The following is a 13,616-nucleotide window of genomic DNA, read 5'->3' on the forward strand; positions in this document are numbered from 1 at the left end:
TAAGATTTCCTTAAATATCTGGCTTGCCAAAAGGAGGAATAAAGAAAAAAAAAGGTACTGTCTCTTTAAAACCCCTTGTGGCTAGAAAGCTCCTTCTGCCCAAGGGAGCTGAGACAATGATCAGCCTCTGCACTGGCCCCCTCAGTGATTAAATGCAGTAATCAGCAATCAAAACATAAAAACTATATATATATATATGTTTTTTTGAGATGGAGCCTCACTCTGTTGCCCAGACTAGAACGCAGTGGTGTCATCTTGGCTCACTGCAACTTCTGCCTCCCAGGTTCAAGTGATTCTCTTGCCTCAGCCTCACAAATAACTGGGATTATAGGCACTCACCACCATGCCTGGATAATTTTTGTATTTTTAATAGAGACGGGGTTTTACCATGTTGGCCAGGCTAATCTCAAACTCCTGACCTCAAGTGATCCACCCACCTCAGCCTCCCAAAGTGCTGGGATTACAGTTATGAGCCACCACACCTGGCCACAAAAACTTGACTTTTGGAGGACAAAGTTGTTATTGCCCACCCTGGCACCAACAGTCTGCACCAGGAACATTTTCCACAGTTGCCTACTGCAGAGCTTGGGGATGCTGCTATGTGAAACAAAAAAAAACCCATCAAAATTTATAAGCCTCTCTATCAAGCTCTTCCCTGGATGTTGCAAGTGTTCAACTAGACTTCTGAGTCCCAAAACAGTTGCTTGAGACATTTACTGCCAGTTCAATTGTTTTGGTGGAGGAAAGGATTCCTGGTGCTGCTACTGCCATAACATCTTCCATAACATCATTCTCCATGTAAGCTTTTGTAATAAACTTGTTCAAACATCCTCATCTCTCTTGAGCATGACACCCTGGCCTACTGGTATATCACAAGAAGCATAGAGCTGGGTATAACATAATGGCCAACTTAGCAACTTGGACAAGACTTGCAGGAGAGACTACCTGCTCTGCATTATAAAAAGGTCAAACCAGCTGTAAAAACCTGTTGTTCTGACTCCAGGGTGTGCCACCAGCTACTTTATAAAGCAGGCTGTGAGCTGTGGGCCCCAAAGGAGGGGAGTGTTTTGTTGTACTCTTGCCCTACTGAAAACATGTCTGGAGTTGGAGGAGGCCATAAGGGAGCCAGTGGCCCTGTGTACTCCAACCCTAACTGCTGACTAGTGACTTTAGGCTCCACCAGGTGTTTGCTCTCACTGTGGGCTTTGTGGAACCGGATTTTGCCTTAGTATGTGAACATGAGAAGAATAGGCTTTCTGCAAATGCTAAACCGATGGATGACGTGGTACTCCCTGCCCCCACCACCCCACCAAATTATGGGCCAACAAGGAAGTCTCTTTTTCCTTAACTGAGTAAAGAAATAACAGCATAACTATGTTTCAAATTGTTGTGTTCAAATGAATTTAAAATATTCAGAGAAAGAAAAGGAATTTTGTCCTTTTTAAGACATCCTAAGTAGAAAGCAACTGAGGTGGAGGAGCTGGGATTTGCCAGGCCAAAATAAACAAACAACAATCGTTGGCTATTGTATGGAAACAATGGAACACCATCCAGGAAATTCTGTGGGATTTCTGAGGGATAGGGCACGACGGTTGGCCCTGAGGATGAGGTGCCAAACACAAGGCCCCACAGTGAGGCAGCTCATGCCAAAGTCACTAGGGAACCATCACATTGCCCAACAACACCACAGATACTGTCTCCTGTACCCCCTCCCACCATTGCCAACTCAACTAGCAACGCTGCCATTTTGGAACCCCCAATCCCTTCAGCTTCTACAACACTCCGCCCTCCTGGCTCTCACCTGAGCTTCTGGCTGCCCTCTGATGGGGTCTCTAATGAGAACACAAATGTCAAAGGGTAAGGAGGGAAGGGAGAGGCTGGGAACTCAGTGACCAGGAACCTAGAAAATCAACACGTAATAACATGACTTGTCTGTGGCTTCAAAACTATGTCTTAAATAAAAATAACCTTCTATAATACATTTTGCTTTTGAGTATGATCTAGAGAAACTGAGGAACAAAATTCAAGCTTTTGATTCCATATGTGTCAAAGAAGGAAGGTGATTTCCCATTATAATAAACATTTCTTCTACATCAGGAATAATGAGAGAAACACAAGACTTTCATCATTGGAAAAAAGCACATTATGTATCTAAGGACAATTAAAGGTTCTCTTTCCTTTTGTTCATCAATTTGAGCTGAATTTCAACTCATGTCCTATTGCTCTCTCCTACCCAGTGGCTGTGGATCTGCCTGACTCAGAGGATGTTTTGACCTGCTTCCTATTGCTAAGAAATGGCTAAAAAAGCTTGGACCCTTTAGGGTCACCATGTTCCTTCCCCTATGCAGATTTTTAAAAACACATGAAACAAAAAACAGCTCTCAACCATTTATCATATTATGTTCCTATGGCTCCTGCTGCTAGTTGTCCTCTGAAGCAGCCAGGCAGTTAATGCTGCTGCCAGGCAGTCTTAGAGACAGCAGATGCCCCTGTGCAGTAAATTCAGCGCCCAACCATAAGTGCATCCGCCCCTTACCCACATAGGATAGCCATGACCCCTGTGGACTCCTTACCGAGCTGACGTCCAGCCTGGGGACTCGATGTGTCAAAGGGCTCTGAGCTGGCCTCAGGGACACTGGGCTCCCACGATTCACTGTTCTCAGACACCTCTGAATAGGTGTCACCCATCCCTTTGTGAACTGCTGTGAGCTCACCAGTACCAGGGCCCTGGTCCTCACTGCCTGTGTCTGCCACGGCTCTGGTCTCCTCCCCCATTTTCTCAGCAAACCACTGCTTGACCTGCTGGGAGCTCATCTGAGTCTTGTCACAGAGGTTCTGCAGGTCCTCTTCATACATCATCTTGTGTGTTATGTAATAGTCCTGCAGGAGCTCCCGGTTGCCAGGGGCAATCACCAGTAGACCTGGTGGAAAGTTGCCTCGCTTATAGTCTTCGTACCACTTGAGTTGGCCATTCTTCAATGCGTACCTGCTGTCTCCAAACCAGCGCACCACCTCCGGCCGCGGCAGACCTGTCTGGGCCATGATGGAGTCATAGTCCTGGTTGCTCGGCCACTGTGTCTGGACAAAGAGCTGCCGCAGCAAGTGCCGCTGCTGGGCAGTCTTTTTGCAGCTCACTTTGCCTGGGAGCTGCTCTGCCAGTTTGTTTGACCCATCATCCTCAGGGTCACAGGCACCCAGCCCTGGAATCTCATTCCTGCCATTGGCTTCAGTGACCCGCAGGTTCTTCAGGTTGATTTTAATGGGGCTGACTTTGCGCTCTGCCAAGATATGACTGCTGGGCATTTCCAGAGAGCCATTTTCACCAGATACCCTTAGCTCACTGGCCAAATCCTCTTCTCCACCCTCATCCTCAACAGCCTCCTCTTCTTCCTGAGAGGCATTCTCCTCGGCCTTCTTGGTCTCCTCAGCATTCACTTTTTTCCGTCTCTCTGAAAACCAGCTATCAATTTCTCGTCGGGTCATTTTGGTTTCACTTCTCAGGCGGTCCAGTTCCTCATCAAGAGGAAGAGGGTTTTGTGCAAAACTGCTCTCCAGGGCTCTGAGCTGCTCAGGGGCTCGCTCCTTGTATTTGGTTGGTGTGAAGTCAGGAGTCTGGTGCCAAGATTGTCGTTTGGCAGAAGGGTGGGTTGCTAGTGTGGCTGTTGTCGGGACGCAGGTTACCTCAGGGACCTTGGACGATGGGGAGAAGGACACCTCTGGTACAGAGTCAATGATCATGGAGCTGTGATCTCCAGGCATCGTCACTCTGGAGCCCTTCAAGTTCCGGCAGTGGTATCTACGGTCACTGAACCATTTCCGTACCTCTCTGGTACTGAGGCCTGTCACTTTGGTGAGATGCTCAACTTCGCTTTGCCCTGGGAACTGGTTCCGACAGAAGCTCCCTTTCAGAGCTGACAGCTGTTCATGAGATTTCTTGTTTTTGTAGATGCTAGCATCAAGGAAGGCTTGGGAAGTTATACTGGGACAGGCCGTGAGGAGCGACTGGGCCGCATTGACCACCTTCACAGCTGACGTTGTATTTGAACACACAGTGTTAATGGGTGCCACACCTGGCTGCTTGGGCACAGATGTTACCGTGAGGGGGAGAGAGGAACTTGTTGCTTGCAACCCATTGGCCATCAATGGCTGAGTGACCAGAAGTCCCCCTCCTGTACCCTCTGGCTGCCCCACAACATGACCTGGGAGAGCGGCCTGGATGAGATGCTGTACATTGCCAGCACTGGCGACGAGTGGGGTATTTAGAACCGTAATTGTGGGCTGAGGCACAGACTGGATGACTGTATTGAACATCTTTTTCCGGGCATCCTCAATCTCCTCAGGGGACCAGCTGATCCCCTGCTTCAGCCTTTGGGCTGTGAACCAGATCTTGAGCTGTTCTTCTGGATACTTGGTCACCACAGTCAAATAGCAGAGCTCGGCTTTGGTGGGGTAGGGGAACTTGTGGAAGGAGTTCTTCAGGAAGCTGTTAGAGTCCATGGCTGCATTGTACGTTGGAATGCTGCTCAGGGGGATCATCACTTTGGGAAGGGCCTTGGCTGTGGGCAGTGGCTGGTGGGCATGGTGTTGGGTATGCACTGGGGGCTGCTGCTGGAGGGAGAGGAACTGTGCTATGCCAGCTGGCAAAACTGGCACTGTTCCTATCAGGGGCCCGTTGGCAGCATGGGGGTTTTTTGCAGAGCTGGCAGATGCCTGGCTGACTGGAACTGCCCCATTGATGAAGGAATGGTCCCCCTCTCTCACCTCCATTTCTCCAGTCGACAGCTTTGGTAAGGCCTCACCCACAGGCTGGCTAGGGACATTCTCCTTGAGTGTATGAATTTTTTTGGCTTCAGCTTTGCCTTTCATTATCTTCATGATTGGAGTTTTGGTAATGATGATTTCTGCCTGTCCATCGGCCCCTTCGGCACTGGGCTCACCTGCTAAGTCAGGAGTGCTGGTGCTCTCAGGGACGCTCTGCTCCACAACCACATGATTGTCTGGCTTGGCCACATTCCACACAAAGCTGGCTTCCCCGGAGTGACACGTGGCATTGTGCAAGGAAAGCCCCTCAGGGCTTTTTGCCAGAAAACTGCACCCACTGCATACAAAAGTTGGGTCTTTATTAAAGTCTGTGTGCTCTGAGTTCATATGTCCCACAAATTGAGTCATATCATGGGATCTGAAATCGCAGTATTTACAGGAATATAAATAGCCATCTAAAGTGCTCCGATGCCCATTGGCCAGTGTAGAGCCATCAGTACTGCTGGGGTTCTGCGCTGCCTCACTGCTGGCAACAGGTGCTTCTGGGGGCAGATCCTGCTGGGGTCCTTCAGGCAAGGTCTCAGCGGGCTGGGCCTCCACGCTGGCATCCTGCACCACCACCGTCTTCACTGGGATCATGCATGGTGTGGTGGATTTCCTCTTGCTGGCCATGGTGACAATCACTGGGTGATCAGCAGTTGAGAGCTTGTCCCATCAGGGGCCTCACAATACAAGTTCCAGCTTCTCGATGAGGGCCAAAGAAACAGTTTGTAAGTGCAGCTTTTTCAGTTGTTTGCAGAAAGCAGGTTTTCCCTATTCAATCTAAGGAAAGGGAGAAAAAAATGATTAAATGCTTTCTGTATATTTCTCAGATACCCAGAGACATTCCACTGCTTGCCTTCTACCATCTAGGTGTTTTCACAGTAAGTTCAATCAGCAACTTGGATGAGAAGTCTGAGTTAGGAACCCCCTAATGACAAAAACTGGACCCTGAAGAATGACCTGGGGATGGTCCAATACCAACTGATAGACTTAAGCAAGGTATTTTTGTTTCATTCCCACCACCCACTACATATCGTTGCATTAAGTAACTCAGATTAAAAAACAAAAACACACTCTTTTTGGACCTCCAAATTAATTCTGACCATGTCAGAGTGAGAACAAAAGATCCTAGTGTAATTCTTGTTTACATTTTGGACCAACATGGGTTTTTCTTTTCATAGCCTTCCCACAGATGAGAACAAGGTGACACCTCTGTCTCTTCCAAGCCAGGCCCAGGGACCAAGTTAGCTGCAGTGTGTGAACGGAAGGGGGGGTGGGCGGGGGTGCCTGGGAAGACTGGCTGCTGTAAGAGCCAGGCCTCTGTGGCCTTTCCTTGCCTGCCACACTTACTCTAGGCCACAGAAAAGCGATCACCTTACAGTTACTGGCTGTACATACCCCAGACCATTGTTACTCAGATGAAACCAAAGGTCAGAGGGTCAGGGAATCCACAGAACCACTTTGTGGCCCAGCAAGCTGTACATTCTCCATCTGTGTACAAGAACTCAAAGTGTGGTCTCACCTTGAGTGCCCGACCTTGTAACTGTGCTTTTTCTTCATTATTTTTTTGGGTACCTTTATTGTTTCATAAAAAACTATTACATCTCTGAGCTCTTTGAAACATATTTCATTTTATTTTACTTTTTCAAACAAAGTCTCCCTCTGTTGCCAAAGCTGGAGTGCAATGGTGCGATTATGGCTCACTGCAGCCTTGACCTCCTGGACTCAAGTGATCCTCCTGCCTCAGCCTCTCGAGTAGCTGGGATTACAGGCATGTGCCAACACACCTGTCTAGTTTTTTATTTTTTGCAGAGACAAAAAATAGTAGTAGTGAGGGTCTCTCACCACATTGCCCAGGCTGGTCTCGAACTCCTGGGCTCAAATAATCCTCCCACCTTGGCCTTCCTAAGTGCTGGAAATACAGGCATGAGCCACTATGCTAAGCCCTCTTTGAAACTTATTTCAAAAGCTGAGTTGATTCATTTACTTATGTATAAAGTAATTGTAATAATTGTTTCACAGGGAGATTCCAAGATGGCCAAACAGGAACAGCTTCAGTCTGCAGCTCCCAGCGTGAACGATGCAGAAGACGGGTGATTTCTGCATTTCTAACTGAGGTACCAGGTTCATCTCACTGGGGCTTGTCAGAGAGTGGGTGCAGCCCACGGAGCAGGGCGGGGCATCGCCTCAACCAGGAAGCACAAGGAGTTGGGGAATTCCCTCTCCTAGGAAAAGGAGGCTGTGACAGACGGTACCTGGAAAATCAGGGCACTCCCACCCTAATACTGCACTTTTCCAACGGCCTTAGCAAACGGCACACCAGGAGATTATACCCGCACCTGGCTTGGAGGGTCCCAAGCCCACAGAGCCTTGCTCACTGCTAGCACAGCAGTCTGAGATCGAACTGCAAGGTGGCAGCGAGGCTAGGGGAGGGGCATCCACCATTGCTGAGGCTTGAGTAAGTAAACAAAGCAGCCAGGAAGCTTGAGCTGGGTGGAGCCCACTGCAGCTCAAGGAGGCCTGCCTACGTCTGTAGACTCCACCTCTGGCAGGGCATAGCTGAACAAAAGGCAGCAGAAATTTCTGCAGACTTAAACGTCCCTGTCTGACAGCTTTGAAAAGAGTGGTGGTTCTCCCAGCATGGAGTTTGAGATCTGAGAACGGACAGACTGCCTCCTCAAGTGGGTCCCTGACCCCCAAGTAGCCTAACTAGGAGGCATCTCCCAGTAGGGGCCGACTGACACCTCATACAGCCAGGTGCCCCTCTGAGACGAAGCTTTCAGAGGGAGGATCAGACAGCAACATCTGCCATTCTGCAATATTTGCTGTTCTGCAGCCTCCACTGGTGATACCCAGGCAAACAGGTCTGGAGTGGACCTCTAGCAAACTCCAACAGACCTGCAGCTGAGGGTCCTGACTGTTAGAAGGAAAACTAACAAACAGAAAGGACATCCACACCAAAACCCCATCTGTACGCTACCATCATAAAAGACCAAAGGTAGATAAAACCACAAAGATGGGGAGAAACCAGAGCAGAAAAGCTGAAAATTCTAAAAATCAGAGTGCCTCTTCTCTTCCAAAGGAACACAGCTCCTCACCAGCAACAGGACAAAGCTGGATGGAGAATAACTTTAACGAGTTGAGAGAAGAAGGCTTCAGACGATTGGTAATAACAAACTTCTCCAAGCTAAAGGAGGATTTTTGAACCCATCGCAAAGACGCTAAAAACTTTGAAAAAAGATTAGATGAATGGATAACTAGAATAAACAGTGTAGAGAAGTCCTTACGTGACCTGATGGAGCTGAAAACCATGGCACGAGAACTATGTGATGCATGCACAAGCGTCAGTAGCCGATTTGATCAAGTGGAAGAAAGGGTATCACTGATTGAAGATCAAATGAATGAAATGAAGCAAGAAGAGAAGTCTAGAGAAATAAGAGTAAAAAGAAATGAACAAAGCCTCCAAAGCCTCCAAGAAATACGGAGAAAAGACCAAATCTACATCTGACTGGTGTACCTGAAAGTGATGGGGAGAATGGAACCAAGTTGGGAAACATTCTGCAGGATATTATCCAGGAGAACTTCCCCAACCTAGCAAGGCAGGCCAACATTCAAATTCAGGAAATACAAAGAACATCACTAAGATACTCCTCGAGAAGAGCAACTCCAAGACACATAATTGTCAGATTCACCAAAGTTGAAATGAAGGAAAAAATGTTAAGGGCAGCCAGAGAGAAAGGTCACATTACCCACAAAGGGAAGCCCATAAGACTAACAGCAGATCTCTTGGCAGAAACTCTACAAGCCAGAAGAGAGTGGGGGCCAATATTCAACATTCTTCAAGAAAATAATTTTCCACCCAGAATTTCATATCCAACCAAACTAAGCTTCATAAGTGAAGGAGAAATAAAATCCTTTACAGACAAGCAAATGCTGAGAGATTTTGTCACCACCAGGTCTGCCTTACAAGAGCTCCCGAAGGAAGCACTAAACATGGAAAGGAATAACTGGTACCAGCCACTGCAAAAACATGCCAAATTGTAAAGATCATCAATGCTAGAAAGAAATTGCATCAACTAATGAGCAAAATAACCAGCTAACATCCTAATGACAGGACCAAATTCACACATAACAATATTAACCTTAAATGTAAATGGGCTAAAAGCTCCAATTAAAAGACACAGACTGGCAAATTGGATAAAGAGTCAAGACCCATCAGTGTGCTGTATTCAGGAGACCCATCTCACATGCGGAGACCCATATAGGCTCAAAATAAAGGGATGGAGGAAGATCTACCAAGCAAATGGAAAACAAACAAAAGCAGGGGTTGCAATACTAGTCTCTGATAAAACAGACTTTAAACCAACAGAGATCAAGAGAGACAAAGAAGGCCATTACATAATGGTAAAGAGATCAATTCAACAAGAAGAGCTAACTATCCTAAATATATAAGAATCCAATACAGGAGCACCCAGATTCATAAAGCAAGTCCTTAGAGACCTACAAAGAGACTTAGATTCCCACACAATAATAATGGGAGACTTTAACACCCCACTGTCAACATTAGACATATCAACGAGACAGAAAGTTAACAAAGATATCCAGGAATTGAACTCAGCTCTGCACCAAGTGGACCTAATAGACATCTACAGAACTCTCCACCCCAAATCAACAGAATATACATTCTTCTCAGCACCACATCACACTTATTCCAAAATTGACCACATAGTTGGAAGTAAAGCACTCCTCAGCAAATGTAAAAGAACAGAAATTATAACAAACTGTCTCTCAGACCACAGTGCAATCACATTAGAACTCAGGATTAAGAAACTCACTCAAAACCACTCAACTATATGGAAACTGAACAACCTGCTCCTGAATGACTACTGGGTACGTAACGAAATGAAAGCAGAAATAGATGTTCTTTGAAACCAATGAGAACAAAAACACAACATACCAGAATCTCTGGGACACATTTAAAGCAGTGTGTAGAGGGTAATTTATAGCACTAAATGGACACAAGAAAAAGCAGAAAAGATCTAAAATTGACACCCTAACATGGCAATTAAAAGAACTAGAGAAGCAAGAGCAAATACATTCAAAAGCTAGCAGAAGACAAGAAATAACTAAGATCAGAGCAGAACTGAAGGAGATAGAGGCACAAAAAGCCCTTCAAAAAAATCAATGAATCCAGGAGCTGGTTTTTTGAAAAGATCAAAATTGATAGACCATTAGCAAGACTAAGAAAGAAGAAAAGAGAGAAGAATCAAATAGACGCAATAAAAAAGGATAAAGGGAATATCACCACCAATCCCACAGAAATACAAACTACCATCAGAGAATACTATAAACACCTCTATGCAAATAAACTAGAAAATCTAGAAGAAATGGATAAAAACCTGGACACATACACCCTCCAAAGACTAAACCAGGAAGAATTTGAATCCCTGAATAGACCAATAATAGGTTCTGAAATTGAGGCAATAATAGCCTACCAACCAAAAAAAGTCCAGGACTAGATGGATTCATAGCCAAATTCTACCAGAGGTACAAAGAGGAGCTGGGACCATTCCTTCTGAAACTATTCCAATCAATAGAAAAAGAGGGAATCCTCCCTAACTCATTTTATGAGGCCAACATCATCCTGATACCAAAGCCTGGCAGAGACACAACAAAAAAAGAATTTTAGACCAATAGCCCTGATGAACATCGATGCAAAAATCCTCAATAAAATACTGGCAAACTGAATCCAGCAGCACATCAAAAAGCTTATCCACCATGACCAAGTTGGCTTCATCCCTGGGATGCAAGGCTGGTTCAACATACGCAAATCAATAAACGTAATCCATCATATAAACAGAACCAAAGAAAAAAACCACATGATTATCTCAATAGATGCAGAAAAGGCCTTTGACAAAATTCAACAGCCCTTCATGCTAAAAACTCTCAGTAAACTAGGTATTGATGGGACATATCTCAAAATAGTAAGAGCTATTTATGACAAACCCACAGCCAATATCATACTGAATGGGCAAAAACTGGAAGCATTCCCTTTGAAAACTGGCACAAGACAGGGATGCCCTCTCTCACCACTCCTATTCAAAACAGTGTTGGAAGTTCTGGCCAGGGCAATCAGGCAAGAGAAAGAAATAAAGGCTATTCAATTAGGAAAAGAGGAAGTCAAATTGTCCCTGTTTGCAGATGACAACATGATTGTATATTTAGAAAACCCCATTGTCTCAGCCCAAAATCTCCTTAAGCTGATAAGCAACTTCAGCAAAGTCTCAGGATACACAATCAATGTGCAAAAATCACAAGCATTCCTATATACCAATAACAGACAGCCAAATCATGAGTGAACTCCCATTCACAATTGCTTCAAAGAGAATAAAATACCTAGGAATCCAACTTACAAGGGATGTGAAGGACCTCTTCAAGAAGAACTACAAACCACTGCTCAGCAAAATCAAAGAGGACACACACAAATGGAAGAACATTCCATGCTCATGGATAGGAAAAATCAATACTGAAAATGGCCATACTGCCCAAGGTAATTTATAGATTCAATGCCATCCCCATCAAGCTACCAGTGACTTTCTTCACAGAATTGGAAAAAACTACTTTAAAAGTCATATGGAACCAAAAGAGAGCCCATATTGCCAAGACAATCCTAAGCAAAAAGAACAAAGCTGGAGGCATCACACTACCTGACTTCAAACTAAACTACAAGGCTACAATAACCAAAACAGCATGGTACTGGTACCAAAACAGAGATACAGACCAATGGAACAGAACAGAGCCCTCAGAAATAATACCACACATCTACAACCATCTGATCTTTGACAAATCTGACAAAAACAAGAAATGGGGAAAGGATTCCCTATTTAATAAATGGTACTGGGAAAACTGGCTAGCCATATGTAGAAAGTTGAAACTAGATCCCTTCCTTACACCTTATACAAAAATTAATTCAAGATGGATTAAAGACTTAAATGTTAGACCAAAAACCATAAAAATCCTCGAAAAAAACCTAGGCAATACCATTCAGGCCATAGGCATGGGCAAGGACTTCATGACTAAAACACCAAAAGCAATGGCAACAAAAGCCAAAATTGACAAATGGGATCTAATTAAACTAAAGAGCTTCTGCACAGCAAAAGAAACCACAATCAGAGTGAACAGGCAACCTACAGAATGGGAGAACATTTTTACAATCTACCCATCTAACAAAGGGCTAATATCCAGAATCTACAAAAAACTTACACAAATTTACAAGAAAAAATCAAACGACCCCATCAAAAAGTGGGCAAAGGATATGAACAGACACTTCTCAAAAGAAGACATTTAAACAGCCAACAGACACATGAAAAAATGCTCATCACTGGTCAGAGAAATGCAAATCAAAACCACAATGAGATACCATCTCACACCAGTTAGAATGGCAATCATTAAAAAGTCAGGAAAGGATGTACTGGAGAGGATGTGGAGAGAGTGCTGGAGGGGATGTGGAGAAATAGGAACACTTTTACGCTGTTGGTGGGACTGTAAACTAGTTCAACCATTGGGGAAGACAGTGTGGTGATTCCTCAAGGATCTAGAATTAGAAATACCATTTGACCCAGCCATCCCATTACTGGGCATATACCCAAAGGATTATACATCATGCTGCTATAAAGATACATGCACACGTATGTTTACTGCAGCACTATTCACAATAGCAAAGACTTGGAATCAACCCAAATGTCCATCAGTGACAGACTGGATTAAGAAAATGTGGCACATATACACCATGGAATACTATGCAGCCATAAAAAGAGTGAGTTCATGTCCTTTGTAGGGACATGGATGAAACTAGAAACTATCATTCTGAGCAAACTATCACAAGGACAGAAAACCAAACACCGCATGTTCTCACTCATAGGTGGGAACTGAACAATGAGAACACCTGGACACAGGGTGGGGGAACATCACACACCGGGGCCTGTCGTGGCGTAGGGGGAGGGATAGCATTAGGAGATATATCTAATGTAAATGACAAGTTAATGGGTGCAGCACACCAACATGGCACATGTATACGAATGTAACAAACCTGCACGTTGTGCATATGTACCCTAGAACTTAAGGTATAATAACAAAAAAGAATTGTAAGTAATCTTCACATATGCTTTTAAGTATTTTTTAAAAAGAAAGGAAAGGAGAAAGAAGAGGAAACCAGAAACAAATAATCATTACACTATCCAGACATTACATAACATCTCTTACTTGTGAATTTAGATGTATTGAACTTTTAATAAAACAGATTGACTTCACACTTTTAAAATGCTAAGAAAGAAAACAGCTAAGGCAGAAAACTAACCTGAAAACAAAATCAATGGTTTTATATATAAAAGACCTAAATTAAAGAGTTGATACCTCAAAAAGAAAATAATAATAATAATAATTTGTTTCACAGAATGCCATGAGAAAAGGGCTTCTGTGAGCCCTATTACTAATATATAATGACAATCATCATTATTACTTGTCGTTTTAGCAAATTATAATGCTCTAATGACCAAAACAATAGTAACTCTAATACTAAAATCAAGTTATCAGTATTTGGATTTGATATAAAAATGTAAAGAAAATTAAAATATCTCTACTTAAATTCTCAGTAAACAAACACGGCTATTTTTTTTTTAGATTTATAAACCTAACTTTCACAATCATGATAATGAAAATAATTTTTAAAAATCTGAAGGGGAGGGTAAACATAAACCCACTCTAACTTGTCATCCCTTCCCCCACCAATTTGAAATATGCACACATTTTTTACT

The 13,616-nt window shown here is 44.1% G+C and overlaps 1 protein-coding gene across 43 annotated transcripts in view; it reads right to left on the minus strand.

Moving 5' to 3' along the window:
- The window catches only part of ZHX3 (zinc fingers and homeoboxes 3), a 154,167-nt gene that overhangs the window by 16,888 nt on the left and 123,663 nt on the right, over positions 1-13,616 (minus strand). For 22 of the 43 annotated variants that reach the window (XM_074005343.1, XM_074005339.1, XM_074005348.1 and 19 more), the window contains one exon: positions 2,574-5,583. In XM_074005343.1, the coding sequence (XP_073861444.1) occupies positions 2,574-5,433 (2,860 nt within the window). In that variant the 5' untranslated portion in view covers positions 5,434-5,583. Of the gene's footprint in view, positions 1-1,801; positions 1,901-2,573; positions 5,584-13,616 lie in introns of all 43 variants that reach the window. The other 21 variants (XM_065523147.2, XM_065523144.2, XM_074005331.1 and 18 more) reach the window with 1 other exon arrangement.

This window comes from Macaca fascicularis, chromosome 10 (genome assembly GCF_037993035.2).
Source record: "Macaca fascicularis isolate 582-1 chromosome 10, T2T-MFA8v1.1".
Lineage (NCBI taxonomy): Eukaryota > Metazoa > Chordata > Mammalia > Primates > Cercopithecidae > Macaca > Macaca fascicularis.